Source organism: Acomys russatus, chromosome 18 (assembly GCF_903995435.1).
Source record: "Acomys russatus chromosome 18, mAcoRus1.1, whole genome shotgun sequence".
NCBI lineage: Eukaryota > Metazoa > Chordata > Mammalia > Rodentia > Muridae > Acomys > Acomys russatus.
This window is the reverse complement of record NC_067154.1, coordinates 21,972,352-21,994,154: the sequence shown is the minus strand read 5'-3', so window position 1 is coordinate 21,994,154 and position 21,803 is coordinate 21,972,352. Positions and strand designations below refer to the sequence as shown.

The following is a 21,803-nucleotide window of genomic DNA, read 5'->3' as shown; positions in this document are numbered from 1 at the left end:
CCACAACAACAACAAAAAGAAAATAAAAAACATTCTATTTTTTGATTGTGTGACTTCCTTCTGTTTGATTTGTTTGTTTGTTTGTTTGTTTGTTTTGGGGTTTTTTTGTTTGTTTTGAGACAGGGTTTCTCTGTGTAGCCTTGACTGTCCCAGACTCGCTTTAGAGACGAGGCTGGCCTTGAACTAACAGCAATCCACCTGCTTCTGCCTCCTGAGTCCTGGGATTAAAGGTGTGGACCACCATGCCTGCTCCTTCTGAAAATTTTGTTTTGTTTTGTTTGTTTTTCAAGACAGGGTTTCTCTGTGTAGCCTTGGCTGTCCTGGACTCACTTTGTAGACCAGGCTGGCCTCAAACTCAGTAATCCACCTGCCTCTGCCTCCCAAGTACTAGGATTAAAGGCGTATGCCGCCACGCCTGTCCTGAAAAATTTTGAAACCTGAGGATAACAGTATTTTAGTTTGTGTGAAGATTGAATGGTATGTGCAATTTACATAGGGTTAATTAAGTGATAGGCAGTCTATAAAACGTAAAATCAACCATTATTGGTTTGTGTATTATAAAAATACATCAACTAATTTGAAGCCATGAACCATGACAAAAACTGAACCCTGTAAATTTCTTCAAATAACTTGGGTTTTTTATTTGCTGTTTAAATGGCATATTTATGCCACATATATAAGTTTATGACATAATAATGACATGTGTGTGTATGTATGTGTATATACACAAAACCAAGCAAGACCTGAGTTTGACCCCTAGAACCCACATGATGGAAGGAGAAAACAGATTCCATCAAGTTGTCCTCTGACCTTCACGTATGTGCACAGGCATACTCTCACACACCATAAATATAATTATAAAAATTCAAATTAATTAAGCTTTTAAAAAGAATCCATCAGTTGAGTAATGGTGAGCCCTGGGGATCTAGTCACTTCTCAAAAGCCCATGAGCCTGCAACCAAACTCATAAGTGTTAGGGGATATTTCCTATTCAAACTCTAACAGGAAACAAAAACACCTACTTGCTTATGTGTAGTCACAAATTTGAAAGGCATCTATAAATGCCCTTCATAGGACCTCAAATTAGTTGTCCAGTACTTCCTAATAAATCTACAAGTCTTTTGGGTTGGCTTGTTGTTGTTGTTGGTGGTGGTGGTGGTGGTGGCAGTGTGTGTGTGTGTGTGTGTGGGTGTTTTCTCGAGACAGGGTTTCTCTGTGTAGCCTTCGCTGTCATGGACTCGCTTTGTAGACCTGCTTCTGCCTCGAGAGTGCTGGGGTTAAAGGTATGCACCACAACAACCGGCTTCAAACTCAGGTCTAAGGGCTTGGTAGCAAGCACTTTTACTCAGGGAGCCATTTCACCAACCCAGGAGCAGATAGCAATGCAATGCAATGCAAAGGAGAGTCTCTTCAACAAATGATTTTGAAACAACTAGATCAGATTATTAAAGTTAACAATGTTAATTGATTCCCTTCCTTAAACTCTAAGAAAAAAAAATAAAGATAAATCTTAGCCCTAACAGGAAGAAAGCTGCCAGGTGTGATGGTGCACGCCCTTAACCGCAGCATTTGGGAGGCAGAGGCAGGTGGATCTCTGTGACTTCGAGGCCAGCCTGGTCTGCATAGTGAGTCCAGGACAGCCAAGCTACACACAGAGAAACCCAGACTGGAAACAAACACAAACAGAGAAAGCTTCTAATTGGGGATAGAGTTTTGGGGACACACACACACACTCAGAGCACTTTAATAAAACAATAAAAACACTAAGTGAAAACCAACAAGATCCCAAGCTTCTGCTCATCCAGTGTAGTGAAAATAAAGTACATATCTAAGCACTACTCTGGGAAAATATCCATTATATGTATACTGGCAAATAAAAATATATGGAAAGATGCCCATGTCATTCATTATCAGGTGAGTACAAATCAAATGCTTGAGAGTTCAACACACACTCACCAGAATACCTAAAATTAAAAGGATAAACAGTGCATAATATCTTTTAGTCATTAACTGCTGAGAGCTTCAAGGAGTCCACTCTCCCTCAGTTGAAGATGTAGAGGAATTTTTATTTAGAACACCACTGCTTTGGCAAGAGATCACTTCCAAAGACCTTCCAGGTCTATGAGATCTGGCTGGAACACAGACACGCCTTTAATCCCAGGAGACAGAGGCAAGCGGATCTCTGAGTTCAAGGCCAGCCTGGTATAGAGCAAGTTTCAAGGAAAGAAAAGTCCAGGCATGGTAGTACACACCTTTAATCCCAGGCCTCAGTAGACAGAAGCATGCAGATCTCTGTGTTCTAGTCAATTCGGTTGAGAGGCAGTGCAGTGGAGCTGAGTTTGTAGCAGTTCAGTTCATGGAATTCAGAGACATTCTACAGAAAGAGTTTTATAGAAACAGGTTGAAAAGAGAACAAGCTAGACACAGGTAAAGATAGAAAGAGCCAGCCAATCAGAACAGATTGCTAGAGTTAGTTTGAGGCCAGGCAGAGCAATTCAATCAGAAGTGAGAGAAGCCAGATTGAATCAGTCAGCTAGGAGAGGAGCTTGAACCACACAGCTGAGTTTAACCAGCCAGCTAGAGTTCAGAAAAAGCTAAAAAAGGGATGGCTTATCCAGCAGTATCAGAGGCTGAAAACATTTTAGGCCTTGATTAGATTGTATGGAGGCTAGAAGCTTCCAGGACTAGGCTTAGGTTAGCAAACAGAGGCAGTAAGCCTTGGAGAGGACAGTTAACATCAAGTGAAGAAAAATTGCTTTTACACTGGGTGTGGTGGTGTATATCTTTAATCCCAGCACCTGGAAGGCAGAGGCAGGAGGATCTCCATGAGTTCGAGGCCATCCTGGTCTACAGAGTAAGTCCAGGACAGCCAGGGCTACACAGAGAAACCCTGCCTCAAAAAACCAAATAGATAAATAAATAAACAAACCTCTATGTCAGATGTGATTTTCATTCATTAAAGTGATTTGTATAAAAACTCTGTAGATACATCTATACTCTGAATATTCATTAAGATTTCCACACCTGTTTGTTTCTTGATCAAAGTCCATTTTATTTACATAATAATAAATAAGCTGCATTTATTTCACTGATTTAAGGCTTTCATCCAACAATTCAGCAATGGCCTCTTCATCTGCTGATTGTAGCAGTCTCTGAATTAGCTGATCCAGGCACTTCCCTCCATGTAAAAACTCCTGATAAGAAAGAAGGAGTTACTATCCAACCTTGGCATATGGTTTGGATCTCAGGTGTTTCCCAAAAGCTCATGTGGCAAATACTAGGCCCCCAGCTTTTGTAAAGGGGTAGAAACCTAAAAGAGGTGGGTCTAATGGAAAGTGTACCCCTAGAGGATGCCAATCTGTTCCTCTCTGTTTACTTCCAGAACATGAGGTAAATGGAGTCTTCTGCTGCTTGCTCCTTCCATAAGGTTCTGTGCTGTCACAGGCCCAAAACAAGGGGGCCAGGTAGTCATGGTGTGTTGTGTTGAGTGAGAACAGCCCCCACAGGCTCGTATATTTGAATGTTCCATCTTCATTCTCAGTTGGTAGACTGTTTAGCATTAGGAGGTGTGGAGCATCAAAGAACCTGCTTATGGAGATGGCTTCAAACGTGGCAAATAAGCCACTGGGCAAAACGTCTGTGTTTCTAACACAGACAGAATTCTGCCTGAAAAAGGGCAAGCTTGGACGCAGGCAGAGTCAACAGCCAAATTCCGCCAAGACAGAGTAAGCAAGTCCTCAATAGTTCCTGCCTCACAAATATGTCTGTCATATATATTGGGCCAGAAGGCTGAAGAAGATGCTCCAACATAATAGAGAGTTTGAGGTAACTAATCAGGTAGAAAACTGTCATCTTCTCAAGTGGAAAGCTACTAACCTGCACTCCCGGCATACTCAAGTTTATTCCTTCTCAAGTCTCTGATGGAGTTAAAGACCAGGTAGCTTAGTTTTACGATGAACCTTAATTGTTTAGGGGTTAAGATGTTTTTAGGTCTAGATAGATGTTTTAAGTTAATAATGACAAATTTGATGGAGATTGATTTACATTCAGAATTTTAGATGCACTAAGATAGGAAAGATGTTTTCTTCAAGGCTGACAATACAAATAGCCAAAACACTAAGAATGTAACATTTATATAATTACTGATGGTGTCATGGTTCTTCCTGCTATAGGTACTTTATTGTAAATATGTGTAATAATGTAAATGTATATGTTAAAAAAAAACTTAAAAGAAGATTGCAAGGTGTGGCCTTGGTGGAGAAAGTAAGTCAATCTAGGATAGGCCTAAACCAGACCCAGTCTGATAAATAATTCCATAGCTACTGTTCCAGTGCCATGCCTGCCTGCTGCCATACTTCCCACTATTGTGGTCATGGTTTATCCCTGGAAACTGTAAGGAAGCCCCAGATAAATGTTTTCCTTTTCTAAGTTGCCTTGGTCATGGTGTCTCTTCACAGAATTGGACCAGTGAGATACATGGAGTAAAACCTCTAAAACTGTGAAGTAAAATCATCTCTTCTATTTTTAAGTTTTCTCCTCGGGTAACTGTTATATTGATGAAAAGCTGACAAACACACCTGATAATCAAAAATAAAACAAAGAATTGTCTTTACAGTCGCTACATAACAACAAAGGCTTACTAATATTCTGCAATATTTTTTTATTATTAATTGATTCTTGTTACATCTCAATGTTTATCCTATCCCTTGTATCCTCCCATTCTTCCCTCCCTCCCATTTTCCCATTATTCCCCTCCCCTATGACTGTTCCTGAGGGGGATTACATCCCCCTGTATATGCTCATAGGGTATCAAGTCTCTTCTTGGCTACTTGCTGTCCTTCCTCTGAGTGCCACCAGGTCTCCCCCTCCAGGGGACATGGTCAAATGTGAGGCACCAGAGTACGTGAGAAAGTCATACCCTACTCTCCACTCAACTGTGGAGAATGTTCTGACCATTGGCTAGATCTAGGTAGGGGTTTAAAGTTTACCACCTGTATTGTCCTTGGCTGGTGCCTTAGTTTGAGCGGGACGCTTGGGCCCAAATCTGCCTATCATAATGTTCTACTTGTAGGTTTCTAGGACCCTCTGGATCCTTCTACTTTGTTATTCTCCCATGCTTCTCTCATTTAGAGTCCCAATAGGATGTCCTCCCCTCCGTCCCAGTTTCCTGGTAAGTGAAGGCTTTCGTGGGACATGCCCCTTGGGCTAGTATGCAGATATAAGTGAGTATATACCATTTGATTCTTTCTGCTTATTCTGCAATATTATGAACACAACTAATAATATATGGAGAGTCCCAGGTTTGTGGGGTTTTTTTTTTGTCTTAAATAAAAAATGAATCTAAATGAGAAAAATAAGAATTTTTCTTTCTTTAATTGCTTAAGTTAGCACTTTACTTTGAAATCAATATTCTGTGACTTCCATCTTTCCAATGACTGTGGAGATAAGACAGAGATTAAAAATTGACCCACTGCCTGACTTCAAAGACCCTTTGAGTTTTTCTGATGCCAGTCCCTGTTAGCACACAATCTTTGTGAGGTAATGTTGCCTGTGATCCTCCTATCAGTTAAAAGAGTATAATAGTGACAGCTGGGTGGTGGTGGCCATAACTTTAATCCCAGAGCATGGAAGGCAGAGGCAGGTGGATCTCTGAGGTCAAGGCCAGCCTAGTCTACAGAGTTCCAGGGCTACACAGAGAAACCCTGTCTCAAAACAACAACAACAACAAAACAAAGTATCAGGCTGGAGAGAGGGCTCAAGGTTAAGAGCACTGCCTGCTCTTCCAAAGGTCGTGAGTTCAATTCCCAGCAACCACATGGTGGCTCACAACCATCGACAATGAGATCTGGTGCCATCTTCTGGCATGCAGGCAAAACACTGTATAATTAATAAATAAATAATTTAAAAAAAACAAAGTGTCATATTCTTGTCCTAAAAATTAACCGTTTTCATTCTTATAGCATTTTGGAATGGCAAACATGTCTGAGAAGTCTCAGTTCTCTAAGAGTCTGTGGCCACATTAATGTGTACTGCTCCCTGCCAAATACTGTTGATACGGCTCTGAGAAAACTTCTCCTGGCCATCACAGCTCACTTTTCTTTTTGGTTTTGCAAGACAGGGTTTCTCTGTTACACAGAGCCCTGGCTGTCCTGGACTCATTTTTTTATAGATTAGGCTGGCCTCGAACTCACAGAAATCTTCCTGCCTCTGCCTCCTAAGCACTGGTATTAAAGGCATGCACCACCACACCTGACTTCAACTCACCTTTCTTACAGGTTGAGGTTATTCCTAAGTGGCTTGTGATAGTGTCCCCCCACTAGGAATCCTGTGATAGTGTCCCCCCCACTAGGAATCTTGTGATAGTGTCCCCCCCACTAGGAATCTTGTGATAGTGTCCCCCCCACTAGGAATCTTGTGATAGTGTCCCCCCCACTAGGAATCTTGTGATAGTGTCCCCCCCACTAGGAATCTTGTGATAGTGTCCCCCCCCCACTAGGAATCTTGTGATAGTGTCTCCCCACTAGGAATCTTGTGATAGTGTCCCCCCCACTAGGAATCTTGTGATAGTGTCCCCCCACCATAGAATCTTGTGATAGTGTCCCCCCCACTAGGAATCTTGTGATAGGTGTCCCCCCACTAGGAATCTTGTGATAGTGTCCTCCCACTAGGAATCTTGTGATAGTGTCCCCCCCACTAGGAATCTTTGATAGTGTCCCCCCACTAGGAATCTTGTGATAGTGTCCCCCCACTAGGAATCTTGTGATAGTGTCCCCCCCCACTAGGAATCTTGTGATAGTGTCCCCCCCACTAGGAATCTTGTGATAGTGTCCCCCCCACTAGGAATCTTGTGATAGTGTCCCCCCCCACTAGGAATCTTGTGATAGTGTCCCCCCCCCACTAGGAATCTTGTGATAGTGTCCCCCCCACTAGGAATCTTGTGATAGTGTCCCCCCCACTAGGAATCTTGTGATAGTGTCCCCCCCACTAGGAATCTTGTGATAGTGTCCCCCCCACTAGGAATCTTGTGATAGTGTCCCCCCCACTAGGAATCTTGTGATAGTGTCCCCCCACTAGGAATCTTGTGATAGTGTCCCCCCACTAGGAATCTTGATAGTGTCCCCCCACTAGGAATCTTGTGCTAGTGTCCCCCCCACTAGGAATCTTGTGATAGTGTCCCCCCCCACTAGGAATCTTGTGATAGTGTCCCCCCACTAGGAATCTTGTGATAGTGTCCCCCAACTAGGAATCTTGTGATAGTGTCCCCCCACTAGGAATCTGTGATAGTGTCCCCCCCACTAGGAATCTTGTGGATAGTGTCCTCCCACTAGGAATCTTGTGATAGTGTCCCCCCACACTAGGAATCTTGTGTATAGTGTCCCCCCCCACTAGGAATCTTTGATAGTGTCCCCCCCACTAGGAATCTTGTGATAATGCCCCCCCACTAGGAATCTTGTGATAGTGTCCCCCCACTAGGAATCTTGTGATAGTGTCCCCCCCCACTAGGAATCTTGTGATAGTGTCCTCCCACTAGGAATCTTGTGATAGTGTCCCCCCACTAGGAATCTTATGATAGGTCTAGGAATCTTGTGATAGTGCCCCCCCCACTAGGAATCTTGTGATAGTGTCCCCCCACTAGGAATCTTGTGATAGTGTCCCCCCCCACTAGGAATCTTGTGATAGTGTCCCCCCACTAGGAATCTTGTGATAGTGTCCCCCCACTAGGAATCTGTGATAGTGTCCCCCCCACTAGGAATCTTGTGATAGTGTCCCCCCCACTAGGAATCTTGTGATAGTGTCCCCCCCCACTAGGAATCTTGTGATAGTGTCCCCCCCACTAGGAATCTTGTGAAAGTGTCCCCCCCACTAGGAATCTTGTGATAGTGTCCCCCACTAGGAATCTTGTGATAGTGTCCCCCCACTAGGAATCTTGTGATAGTGTCCCCCACTAGGAATTATTGTGATAGTGTCCCCCACTAGGAATCTTGTGATAGTGTCCCCCCCCACTAGGAATCTTGTGATAGTGTCCCCCCCACTAGAATCTTGTGATAGGTCCCCCACTAGGGAATCCTTGTGATAGTGTCCCCCCCCACTAGGAATCTTGTGATAGTGTCCTCCCACTAGGAATCTTGTGATAGTGTCCCCCCACTAGGAATCTTGTGATAGTGTCCCCCCCCTAGGAATCTTGTGATAGTGTCCCCCCCCACTAGGAATCTTGTGATAGTGTCCCCCCCCACTAGGAATCTGTGATAGTGTCCCCCCCCTAGGAATCTTGTGATAGTGTCCCCCCCACTAGGAATCTTGTGATAGTGTCCCCCCCACTAGGAATCTTGTGATAGTGCCCCCCCCACTAGGAATCTTGCCCAGAAACTTGAAGATGCTAAATGAGAATTCGACTGCTGGGTGGTGGCGCATGCCTTTAATCCCAGCACTTGGGAGGCAGAGGCAGGCCAATCTCTGTGAGTTCAAGGCCAGCCTGGTCTACCAAAATGAGTCCAGGATAGCCAGGACTGTTACACAGAAAAACCCTGTATCGAAAAACCAAAACCGGAGGCGGCGGGGAGACAAGGGCGGAGAGATGGCCGTGTATGCATGAAGGCCTGAGTTCGCACCCTTAGCTGCCATGTAAAAGAAAACAAAATAAGCACACACATTTGTAACCATAGAGCAGGGGCGTGGGCGTGCTATAGGTAGACACAGTCAGATTTCCAAGGCTCCCTGGCTAGGCAGTCTCGTCAATTGGTGAGCTGCAGAGTCACTGAAAAGACCCTGTCTCAAAAGTCACAGACATAGTACCTCACACTGACCTCTGGCTTCTATCCATGTGCATATACACATGTAAATAGTCACACAAATATGCACACACACACATGTACACGTACAATAATTAAAAATGAAAATTTTTTTAAACCTCGAAAATGTAGAAGTCTTGGGCTGTTGAGATGGCTCAGTTGGTAAAGCGCTTGCCAACTGTAAAGCTCCTGTAAAGAACCTGTAAAGCTCCAGGTGTAGTGACATGCACTCACCACCTGGCACTAAAGCCCCAGGTGTGGTGACATGCACTTACCACCTGGCACTGTAAAGCTTCAGGTGTAGTGACATGCACTCTCCACCTGGCACTGTAAAGCCCCAGGTGTAGTGACATGCACTCTCCACCTGGCACTGTAAGCTCCAGGTGTAGTGACATGCACTCTCCACCTGGCACTGGGGAGGCAGAGGCAGGCAGATCCCTGTGGTTCTGCCTAACTAGTCTAGCCTGATTTGTGAGTTCTGGGCCAGTGAGAGACCTTGTCTCTAAAAGCAAGGTGAATGGAGTCTAAAGAAAGACCAGAGGCTAGTCCCTGGCCTTCATGTGAGCACTCCCAGATAGGTACAATCTAGAAGTCCTGTGTAACTGCAAAATAGTTTGTAATGTTGAAGGGATCAAAACTCTTTAGTTTGCAACACTTTTTTCTTTCTTATTTTTTTTTTTTCCTTCTTTCTTTCTGGGTTTTGTTTGTTTTGAGACAGGTCTTTAGCACAAGCTGACCTAGAACATCCAATGTGGCAGAGGATGACTTTGAAATTCTAATCCTTCTGCCTCCACCTCCCCAATAGCTTGTTTTTAAATAGTTCAAACAAGTGAATATAGTAAAGGAATTGAGGGATAAAGAAGGCAAATATAGCAAAATATTCACAGTTTCTCAAGCCAGATATAGGCTATGTGGTATTCATTGCAAACAGATTATAGAACTGAACAAGTTAAAAAATAAAGTTGAGAGAAAACAGTTCTGTGAGTGATGATAGGGGGCAAAGGCTGTTTCATTTATATTTCCCTGTTATCCTCTCTCCCTGCAGAATGACTGCAGTGGTGTCTTCAAGTAGCCTTCCTGTGCAGATGTTTTGTGTGCTAGACTTGGGGTTAGTGAATTTATGTTTTCCTATTTTAGAACTCAGAATTGGCTTAGTGGACACATGTTAAGGTTGGCATGTGGAACACGGAACACTGAGAGTTGTCATGTGCTTGTGTTTAGTCTCTCTTGAGTCTTAAAGTTGAATGTTAGGGAAATGTTCCCATATTTTGGGGTGTCTTAATATATTTGTATTCTGAAGCTACCAGCATAGTGTAAAATATCAATTATACTACAAATAGGAAAGGAAAGCACTATGATTCAATCTTAGAATTAAGATTCAGGCTAGAAAGGTGGCTCAGAGGTTAAGAGCACTGGTTGTTCTTCCAGAGGTCCTGAGTTCAACTCCCACCAACCACATGGTGGCTCACAACCATCTATACTGGGATCTGATGCCCTCTTCTGTCATGCAGGCACACATGCAGACAGAGCACTCATGTGTAAATAACTAAACTTTAAAAAGATTCATACAACTATTACATGCTATGTACCTACTTAGAAGAATAAATAATATTTGGTGTTCCAGTTATGATGGCACCACCAAGCCGATTTCATTTTTGGAACTGACGTAAAAGGGACTCTACTCTTACCATTTATCATAATACCTTGGGAGTTCCCCTGGATTCCCCAGGGTGTTAGAGTTTTACAGAGCAATTTCTAGTGCTTAACGCTCAGTAGATACCGAGTCAGTGTCTGAGCAAGACAAGCAACCAAACATCATAGACTAATGAAGACAGTTAAAAAACTAAGGAGGGCTGGGCATGGTGATGCATGCCTTTATCCCAGCACTTGGAAGGCAGAGGCAGGCGGATGGATGTGAGTTTGAGGTCAGCCTGGTCTACAAAGAGAGTCTAGGACAGCTAAGGCTACACAGGGAAACCCTATCTTGAAAAACAAAACAAAACAAAACAACAAAAGAAACCAAGGAGAAAGCTAGGCTTGGAGGTGCACACCTTTAGCCGCAGCAGAGGCTTGGGCAGAGGCAGGCCGATCTCTGTGCTTAGCTGGTTCTCACCTTCCATAGAGTGGATCCTGGGAGTGTGCTCTTAGCCAGTGAGCCATCTCTCCAGCGGGCCCACATTATATTTCTAACAAAGCAAAGGTACATAAAACATAGTAATATTACCTTAATGTCACGAACTTCATATGCTATCCTGTGGTCAGTGACTCTATCTTGGGTGAAATTATAAGTCCGAATTCTCTCAGACTGGGCTCTTGTTCCCACCTGTTCCATAACAAAAGGAAATGTATATTTTACATTTTAGAATTAAAAATTATAATATTTATAAAATCTTAATAAATTCCTTATACTTGACTTTCCTGTTTGAAGGGCTTAAGTATCTTCTAAAACACCCTTATATCCACAGACCAAGACAAGAACAGGCAGGAGGTAATCTTAAAACTACAAGTTTGAGAGCCAACTGTGGTAGCGCATGCCTTTAATCCCAGCACTCGGGAGGCAGAGGCAGGCGAATCTCTGTGAGTTCGAGGCCAGCCTGGTGTACAAAGATAGTTCAGGACAGCCAAGACTACACAGAGAACCCCTGTCTCAAAAAACCAAAACAAAACAAAACAAAAAACTACAAGTTTGGGGCTGGGGAAGCAGCTTAGTGGGAAAATGCATGCTTACCCAGCAAAAGGCCCTGTGTTCCAGCCCAGCCCACCAGACAACAGACACCTGTGGAGTCTAGCACAGAATAAGAATAAATGCCTCTTTGATAGTTCAAGCTCCTTTAAAAATAAATTTTTTAAAAATTTCTCTTTCTTTCCTTTTTAGTTTTTAATTTTTAAAAATACACTGTGCCTGCGCTGGAGAGATGGCTCCGCGGTTAAGAGCACTGACTGCTCTTTCAGTGGTCATGAGTTCAATTCCCAACAACCACATGGTGGGTCACAACCATCTATGATGTGATCTGATGTCCTCTTCTGGCCTGCAGATGTACAAGCAGGCAGAGCATTGTATACATGATAATAAATAAATAAATCTTAAAAAAAAAATACACACACACACACACACACACACACACACACACACACACACACCTGTGCCCAGGTGGAGACCTGGCTCAGAGGTTAAGAGTACTGCCTGCTCTTCCAAAGGTCCTGAGTTCAATTCCCAGCACCCACAGGGTGGCTCACAATCATCTATAATGAGATCTGATGTCCTTTTCTTTTTTTGTTTTGTTTTTTCAAGACAGGGTTTCTCTGTGTAGCTTTGGCTATCCTGGACTAACTCTGTAGACCAGGCTGGCCTCCAACTCATATCGATCTGCCTGCCTCTGCCTCCCAAGTGCTGAGATTAAAGGCATGCTCCACCACTCCCAGCTTGCATACTGTATTTAATACTACAAATATATTAAACAGCCGGTTGTGGTGGCACACGCCGGTAGGATTTGCTGAAGGAGGCAGAGGCAGGAGGGTCACGAGTTCGAGGTCAGCCTAGGCCACACATTAAAAAAAAAGGGCTGGAGAGATGGCTCAGTGGTTAAGAGCGCTGCCTCTTCTTCCAAAGGTCCTGAGTTCAATTCCCAGCAACCACATGGTGGCTTATAACCATCTGTAATGTGATATGATGCCCTCTTCTGGCTTGCAGGAGGCAAGCAGAGCACTGTATACATAATAATAAATAAATCTTTAAAAATATATATATTAAACAAAATTCAAGAAGTACCAAAGAGCATGAAATATAAAGTTGTTCTCTCTAAAAGGAACTTTTAATTGCCTGCTTTAGTTGTTGTCTGGGAGGCTTACTGCCTCCTTCTGCTCAGCTAGGCCTAGTCATGGAAGCTTCTAGCCTCCGTACAATCTAACATAGGCCTAGAATGTCTTCAGCCTTTGAGACTTACTGTTTAATAAGCTCACCCTTTCTTGTTCTTACTGAGATCTGGCTGGCTGGTTCAACTCAGCTGTTCTGGCTCAAACTCTTCTCCCAGCTGACTTATTTCATCTGGTTTTTCTCTTAGCCTGTGAATTGCTCTGCTTGACTTCAAACTAACTCCAGAAATCTGCTCTAATCTCCTGGCTCCTTCTCATTCTCTGGCTCATTCAGTCTTCACCTGAGTTCTTTCTCTCTCTGCAACCTATGGCCCTATTACTATCCCAATAAGACTGCCTCCTTTCTCTCTCTGAACTGACTCCCGAAAGTAGCTTCCCTTTCCTTTCTCTTCTCTTGAGCTAAGCAGTGGCATGCCTTTAATCCCAGCACTCGGGATGCAGAGGCAGGTGGTCTACAATGCGAGTCCAGGACAGCCAAGTCTACACAGAGAAGCCCTGTCTCAAAAAACCAAAAACAAACAAACAAACAAATCTTTCTCTGAAACATCCTCTTTTTTTGTTTTTGCTTTTCAAGACAGGGTTTCTCTGTATAGCCTTGGCTTTCCTAGACTTGCTTTGTAGACCAAGCTGGGCTTGAACTCACTGAGAGATCTGCCCACCTCTGGGATTATATGTATAAACCACTGCGCCCAGCACGCGCGCACACACACACACACACACACACACACTCTCTCTCTCTCTCTCTCTCTCTCTCTCTCTCTCTCTCACTCTCTCTCTCTCTTTCTGTCTCTCTCTTTAAGATTTATTTTTTTATTATGTATACAGTGTTCTGCCTGCACGTATGCCTGCAGGCCAGAAGAGGGCACCAGATCTCATTATAGATGGTTGTGAGCCACTATGTGGTTGCTGGGAATTGAACTCAGGACCTCTGGAAGAACAGCCAGTGCTTAACAGTTAAGACCTCTGAGCCATCTCTCCAGCCCCAATACGTCACCTTTTCTGCCACTCAATTAAACATCACTTTCAACATGAGTGCTTCCTTCTACAAACTAACTTTACCTTCATTGTTTGGGATTAAAGGCGTGTGCCACCACACCTGGACCTAAGCTTTTCTTTACCTGAAACTTGCTCTATACCAGGCTGGCCTTGAACTCAGATAGACCTGCTTGCCCCGTCCCCGTAGTTTGTATTTCAGCTGATCACACAGACCCAGAAGGTCTTCGGATGTGATCTCTTGCCAGAGCAGCCATGTTCTGAATTAAAATTCCTCTACAACTCCCTCTTTTTAATCTTTATCCCCAGACTCCAGCAACAGGCTCCCTTCCTTGTTTCAGGAGTGTCATTTATGTTTGATTCATACAGAGTTGTAATAAAAACCACAGGCCTTTAAATGTCTGAACATCTTCTAATTTCCTGCTGGTTTTAATCCCAGTGCCTCACGCCATCTAATCCCTGCACTCAAGAGGCAGAGTTCAGAGGCCAGCCCGGTCTACAAAGTGAGTTCCGAGACAGTCAGGGCTACACAGAGAAACCCTGTCTTGAAAAACCAAAACCAATACCAAAACCAAACTAAACAAAAAACAACCAATTTCATTTTCAGAAGTCACAACATAAATACTGCAGGGAAACAAACAGCAAATACTTCTGTGTTTTCATTTACTCCTTTGGAGACTGCCATGCCTACATGCAATCATAACGCCCGAGGCTACTGGCATTTAAATAGTCCTTATTTATGAATAAGCCCATTTTCCTATGTTCTGACACACTCCGCTCATATAAGTGCACACCGCATTGTCTACACAAAACGACTTTCCTACAGTATTGCGATTGTTACACTTGTCTTACCTGCAGTTTCCTAGTATTCTGTTGCTGACACTTGTCTTTCTCAATGATCTGTTGGTAGAGTCTAGCTCTCAACACACGCAAAGCTATTTCTTTATTTTTTAGCTGTGATCGTTCCTGTTGACACTCTACTACCAGTCCTGAAAAACAACCAGAGGTAAACAGCCCATTGTCATTTCCAAAGGTCAAAGAAAGAAGAAATGAGGACTATTTTATATATTGTTTGTTTGTGGCTGGGTCTCACTGAGTAACCTGGTTGGCCTTTACCTCACAGTCTGTCCATGCCTCAGGAGCTGTGGATTTAAAGTCACAGAACACCACACCTTGCTGACGAACAGTTTAGAGGGAAAGATTAATCATGGAATTTGGCAAAAGATGAACAACAGCTTAGAGTTAGCAACTTTAGAAATCCTTGGTAATAGCTCTAGGTGCCTTCTTAGATTCTGAAGCCTCAATGAGATATCTCTCCCTTTTCTTTTTTCAAGGTACTCACTCTGTAGTCTTATGTAGCCTGGAACTCACTATGTATACCAGGCTGGCCTTGAACCCACAGGGATCTGCCTGTCTCACCTGTACCTCCCAGCTAAGTTCTGGTATTAAAGATGTGTGTCACTATACCTGGCCTTTTTTCTTTTCCTTAGCAATGTCTCCCTATGCAGTTCAGGCAGTCCATAAACTGGTGATCCCACAACAGCCTCTCAGGTGCGGGGCATACATGAGCATGCTGTGAGGTGTGACTCTGAGACACTTCAGATGAAAAGGCTGAAGCAACAACTCTTGTAGTTACTTGTACTCTCTGAGCATTTCTTCTTTTTTTCCCTCACTCAGGTATTTTTCCCGGAGTAACCTACTACTATCCTCTGGGAGTGCTGACCCACCCTCACTCCTACTCAGGCAGCACTTGACCTTTTCTCTTTCAGTCACAAATACAGAAAAGTAGACTAATGCTGAAAATAAGCTTTGCATAAGTCTGTGGATATGTTCAGTGATACAGCATTTGCCCAGCTAGCATGAGTAAAGCCTGGGAAGTCATTCTTGGCATCACTTCCTCCACCACCCAACTCTGTACCCCCAACACAAACACCAAGTGCTGTGCCCGCCGTGGTCAGAGGCCTTTGAGTGAGAGGCAGATGTGAGACACACAAGAAGGTGCTGAGAACTGCGCTCCAGTGCAAGGTCTTAACTTCACTGGATTTTTCTCTCCAGCCCTGGCTTAGCATTTGAGACTGCCTGATGGCCAATCATGAGGACCAGCGTTTGGATCCTAGCAGCCACAAAACAAGTCAGGTGTCCTCACAAACACCTGTAACTTCAGCTCTCTGGGATCAGATTCCTTCTAGCCTTTATGCATACAGAAACAGGCACACATGCATACACTTGGGTGCACACACACACACACACACACACACACACACAAGATTATTTTGTTAGTAATTTAAAAAGAAATGAGAATGTTTAAAAAAAAATGTTTTAGTGGCGGGGCGCAATGGTGCACGCCTTTAGTCCCAGCACTTGGGAGGCAGAGGCAGGCGGACCAATGTGAGTTCAAGTCCAGCCTGGTCTACAAAGCGAGTCCAGGACAATCAAGGCTACACAGAGCAATCCTGTCTCAAAAAACAAACAAAAAAAAAAAGTTTTAGTCTGAAGAATAATGCTAACTGAGCATATAGCAAGTGGCTAAGAACAGTCTGCACATACAGTAGCTGTCCTGTAAAGTCTTTTGACTTGCTGAGGCTTACCTTACTTTGCGACCATTTACAATTTTCACCCAGTGATAAAACTGGGTATTGATGCATTACTCAGAATGCATCACTCTTGTGAGACAATGCATTTAAAATCACCTTAACGGATTAAAACAAAAAACAAAAACCTTACAGTTTATCCCAGTGAGCAAGTGGCCAGTACCCAGGCCAGCATTAATGCAGCAGAGCTTCATGGCACTAGTGGTAATCTACAGGACAACAGAGGACCTGAGCAATGGCGTGTCCGTGCTGCCTCTCTCTTCCCCTAGGAACTATACTGGAGCACCGCTCACGGAGCCCCATGGTCCAGCATAGCCAAGCACCGTTCCTGCAGAGATATACTCACCACCTGCATCCTTCAAAAGAGGAACTGCTTCCAAGCAGAAGGAGAAAGCAGATGCAACTGGTACATCAGATCCACATTGTCATCTTTAAAACTTTTGTGCAAAGAACCGTAAACTACTATGGACCATGTCCTCTGAGGGCTAGCTAGTTAGTATGTAAAGGGAGGAAAAGATGAAAGGCTGAATGGGAAAAGCCCCCATAGGCTCATATATTTTACTGCTTGGTCCTCATTTGGTGGAACTGCTTGGAGAGGATTAGGAGGCATGGCCTGATTGGGGAGGTGTGTCACTGGGGGTGGGCTTGATGCTTTCAGGGCCCACACCACACCACTCAGTTAGCTCTCTGCCTTGTGTCTGTAGATCAAGATACAAGCTCTCAGTTTCTGCCCCAGGGCCATGCCTGCCTGCTGCCATGCTCCCTGCCTTGATGGCCATCAACTCCCCTGTGCAACCATGAGCCCCAGACCAGACATTTTCTTTTAAAAGCTGCCTTGATTATGGTGTCCTATCTCAGCAACAGGAAGTAACAAAGACATGAGCAAAGTCTTGCTCACCCGTAGGGATGTGGACAAGCCTCACAGCACTGTCTGTTGTGTTAACATGCTGCCCTCCTGCTCCTCTGGCTCGAAATGTGTCTACTCGCAGATCCCTGGGATCCACTTTCACATCTACCTAGGACCACAAAATAGAGCATAAGTGAATTCACAATCCCACAAACATTTTATTCTGAGATTGTCCCCCAAAACCAAACTATGTAAACCATAAATTTAAAAAAAGGAAGATACCAAACAAATAACCATAAATGACCTATTTCCACCACTACCACCACCAGCCCAACCCAGCAGAGAAAGGAGTCTTTGTGTATCTCTGGCTGTTCTGCAGCTCACTCTGTTAACCAGGCTGGCCTTGAACTAAAAGATCCCGAAGATCCACCTGCCTCTGCCTCCCGAGTGCTGGAGTTAAAGGCGTGCACCACCACCACTTGCCTAAATAAACAACCTATTTCCATAAAATGCTCTTATATTTTGAGGCGATGGGGGGTTAAGCCTAGGGCAGTAGGCATGCTAGGCAAGCCGTCTACCTTTGAACTTGACCACTTAGAGGATGCAGTGTTGAAGCCCTGACTGAGAATGGTGTGCGATCACTGAATTAAGTAATCTCTGATCACCACTGACGATCTCATAGTGATTCCGAACATAAAAATGTCTACAGTGCACTTCACTGATTCTCGTTAGTTCCAGGTTTCCTGTTCAGAAACTTACCTACTCACTGAGATCTCTTTCTATGCCATGCCACCCTGACCGTGAAGCCCTGGAGCTGCTCCCCATTCTCACATAGATAGCCAGACAGGATGACGTCCTACCTCTTGTATCAGCCCTCACAGCCAGAGATGGACAGGGAGGAGCAGGGCAGTATGGGATAAAGAAGCGTCGACCTGGGTGAGTTGCAGGGTTTAGCCTCAGTGAGTGGAGAAGCCGTACTAACCACTTCTCCTCGGCTCTTTCTCTCTTGTAAAGCAAAGGAAACTGATGTAGCAGATGGGCTACTTTAAACTGCGGGGGGCACGTATGTGTCCGTGAGTAGGTGACTTTGCAGTACTGAGGGAATCTTAAGCACTGCCCCAAGGCTTCCCTCCCCACCCTCCCCCATGTGTACTTATTGGTGAGTCACATTTAACCTCTCTGAACTTGATCTGAGAAGATATAATTGAGTTCAAACAAAGATTACAGGGCTGGTGATCGGGCTCAGCAGGTAAAAGCGTGTGCTGCCGAGGCTGAAGGCTTGAATTCGATCCCTGGACCCACACGGCAGGAGAGAGCTGAGCCCTGGACTGCCCTCCGACTCCCATGTGCATGCTAAGGCATACTTGTGCTCACCCACCTACAGACACGCAAGTTAAATAAATGCACATAAAAACATTTTTTTTTTAAAAAATCCTACTATATTTTCCAGCTAGACTCTAAATACAATCATAAGAGTCCTTCCAGGACGTGAGGACTCCTCTGCTTAGACAAGACCATGTGAATTCAAAGCAGAATCGAGAGCTGAGCAGCTTTGAGCCAAGAGAACACCCAGAGCTGCTTGAAGCTGGAGGAGAAATGGAGGATGCGGTCCCTTCAGAGACCAGGGCCACGCAGCCACCTTGATTTGGGGCTGTTTGCCTCTATGACTGTGAGAGAATTCATTATTGCTGTTTTTACTGTATTTATTTGTGTGTGTGTGTGTGTGTGTGTGTGTGTGTGTGTCTGTGTGTGTCTGTGTGTGTGTGTACACGCCATGGAGTACCTATGGAAGGCAGAAGACAACTTGCAGGAGTAAGTTCTCTCCTTTCCACCCTGCATGTTCCATGGATTAAACTCAGGTCATAAGACTTCACAATGAGTACCTTTGTCTACTGAGCCATCTCACCAGGCCCTGTGACTTCTTTTTAAACTAAATAAAATAACCAAAACATTGTGGGGATGGTAAGAGGATTTACCCTGGAAAGAGTTAAAGATTCTTAATAAAGACTATTAAATTCGCCATACATGGTGGCGGATGCCTGTAATCTCAGCACTCACGAAAGCAGAGGCAGGCAGATCATTGTGAGTTCAAGGCTAGTCTGGTCTACAAAGCAAGTCTAGGATAGCCAAGGCTACACAAAGAAGTCCTGTCTCAAAACAACAACAACAAAAAGACTACTAAAGGGCTGGGCATGGTGGCATATGCCTTTAATCCCAGCACTCGGGAGGCAGAGGCAGGTGGATCGCTGTGAGTTCAAGGCCAGCCTGTTCTACAAAGTGAGTCCAGGACAGCCAAGGCTACACAGAGAAACCCTGTCTCAAAAAAAAAAAAAAAAGAAAAAGATATTAAGTTCAATTGTCAACCATGGAATCAGACTTTTCTAGAAGGCCAGGCTTCTCAGCACAGTCTACATGACATGGCCAGATTCACTGTGCCCTGGTGAAGTTACCTCATCTGGCTGTGGAAGGACAATGACTGACATTGTTCCTGTGTGAATGCGCTGCATCCTTGATGACAGGCCCACCTCTGGGATCCGCTGGACTCGATGGATCCCACCTTCAAACTTCAAATGCTTATAGACACTGTCACCGGAAATGCGGGCTGCTGCGTGATGTAGTCCACCTGGGGAAGAAGATTCAGAAATATTAGTAAAGTCTACTTTGAAAAAGATTATCCTTATCCTTAATCTAAGGCCTGAAATGGGAACAGGAAATAGATATAAACTATATTATCCCAATATAGACTATAATAATATATAAAATGAAACAAAAAAGTCAATAAATAAATAGTCAAAACACTAAGAATGTAACATTTATATAATTCCTGATTGTGTCATGGTTCTTCTTGCTATAAGTAGTTTATTGTATATATGTGTAATAATATAAATATGTAAAAAATAAAAAAATGTTTAAAAAAAAAAGTCAAGAGTAATACTTATGGTTATCTCTGAGGAGTTGAGTAACAGTGCATTTTATATCTTTTTTTTTTTTTTTTTTTTTTTTTTTTTTTTTTTTGAGATAGGGTCTTGCTATGTAGCCCAGGCTGGCCTTAAACTCACAATTAGGCTTCAGCCTCTCAAATGCTGGGGTTACACATAACACCTATGACACCAGGCTTGTACTTTTTGGATTCCATCTATCTATCTATGAACTTTTACTTTGTAAGAATAAAAAAAAATATATACCATTAAGAAAAAAGGAATATTGGGACATTTTCTGCATTGAATTATCTGTAAGATTATAGGCAAGTATGTGTCATATATTAGAAAATGCTCAATAACACAATTTCATATTATTGAATATATTTAGCCCTTCTACGTTTCAGGAATTAATTAATACTTACCAGTGATGCGGAGATTATCACACACACACAAAAAACCTTGGTGCTTAGGCTCTAAACATTACCGCCCTCCCCCCCCCCAACAATATCAGCTACAAAGAAGCCAATGAGATATCTCAGCAGGAAAAGGCACTTCTTGCCAAGCCTGGTGACCTAAATCCTGTCCCTGAGGATCCACATGGGAGAGAGACAATTCACTCCTGAAAGCTGTCCTCGAACCTCTCCATGGGACATACAGAGATAGAAAACCACACGATGCAAATGTGTAATAGTTCCTTCGCCTGCCACCCCGGGCCTCCCCCAGGCCCTTCCAGTCAGTCCCCACCCTTCCCTATGAGTGCCCTAGTCTAACTTCTGTTGTGTGACAGAAAACAACTTAGGGAAGAAAGGGCTTATTTTACCTCATAATTCCTGACTGGCCTGTCACTAGGGAAGTTGAGGTGGGAAGCTGAAGTAGCTGGTTATATCTAGTCCAGCGAAGAGAATAGTGTGCATGTGCCTAAGGTCTGGCTGCTTTCTCTGTCTTCCACAGTCCAAGGTCTAGAACCAGGGGATGGTGATACCCACATGCAGGCTGGGTCTTCCTCCCTCAATTAGACCGTCACCTACACACATGCCTGTAGGCCATCTAATGGAGACAGTCCCTCACTGAGACGCTTCCTAAGCACTTCTGGGCTGTTAGGTTGGCGTTTTAATCATTACAGTCGGCACACGGTCACTCTTACTACTTTACTGTGTCTGTATTTACCTGGCTGTCTCCCTTAGGCATTATGGAGTAGTCTTTTCTGTTTAAAAACAATAACTCAGTAGCAAAGCTCATGCTTAGCCATGCAGTGTCTTGGGTCCAATGCCCGTCACTCCTAGTCCCAGGGGATGCCCCTTAAGTCTCTCTTTCTCTCTCTTTTTTTTTTTTTTTTTTTTTGTTTTGTTTTGTTTTTCGAGACAAGGTTTCCCTGTGTAGCCTTGGCTGTCCTGGACTCACTTTGTAGACCAGGCTGGCCTCGAACTCACAGTGATCCGCCTGCCTCTGTCTCTGCCTCCTGAGTGCTGGGGTTAAAGGCATGTGCCACCGCGCCCGCTGGTCTAGACAGCTTCTTATCGAGCTTTTTTTTTTTCCTCCCTAGACAAGGTTTCTCTGTGTAACAGCCTTGGTTGTCCTAGAACTTACTCTGTAGATCAGGCTGGCCTTGAACTCACAGAGATCCACCTGCCTCTGCCTCCCTCCCAAGTGCTGGGATAAAGGCATGCGCCACCACTCCCCAGCTCTTATCAACCTTTATGCAGAACTAAACGTTATAAAACACTCTATAACATTACTGAATGTTATAAAGCAGTCTTATTGTTTCTTTTTTACTCATCAGTTAAAACAG

The 21,803-nt window shown here is 43.9% G+C and overlaps 1 protein-coding gene across 4 annotated transcripts in view; it reads right to left on the bottom strand.

Moving 5' to 3' along the window:
* Positions 1-3,013: 3,013 nt before the first annotated feature.
* The window catches only part of Mtrf1 (mitochondrial translation release factor 1), a 30,066-nt gene continuing 11,276 nt past the window's right edge, over positions 3,014-21,803 (bottom strand). For all 4 annotated transcript variants that reach the window (XM_051160872.1, XM_051160875.1, XM_051160873.1 and 1 more), the window contains exons 6-10: positions 19,544-19,716; positions 17,145-17,262; positions 14,508-14,644; positions 11,014-11,112; positions 3,014-3,194 (exon numbers count right to left, since the gene is read on the bottom strand). In XM_051160872.1, coding sequence (XP_051016829.1) covers positions 3,081-3,194; positions 11,014-11,112; positions 14,508-14,644; positions 17,145-17,262; positions 19,544-19,716 — 641 coding nt within the window. In that variant the 3' untranslated portion in view covers positions 3,014-3,080. The remainder of the gene's footprint in view (positions 3,195-11,013; positions 11,113-14,507; positions 14,645-17,144; positions 17,263-19,543; positions 19,717-21,803) is intronic.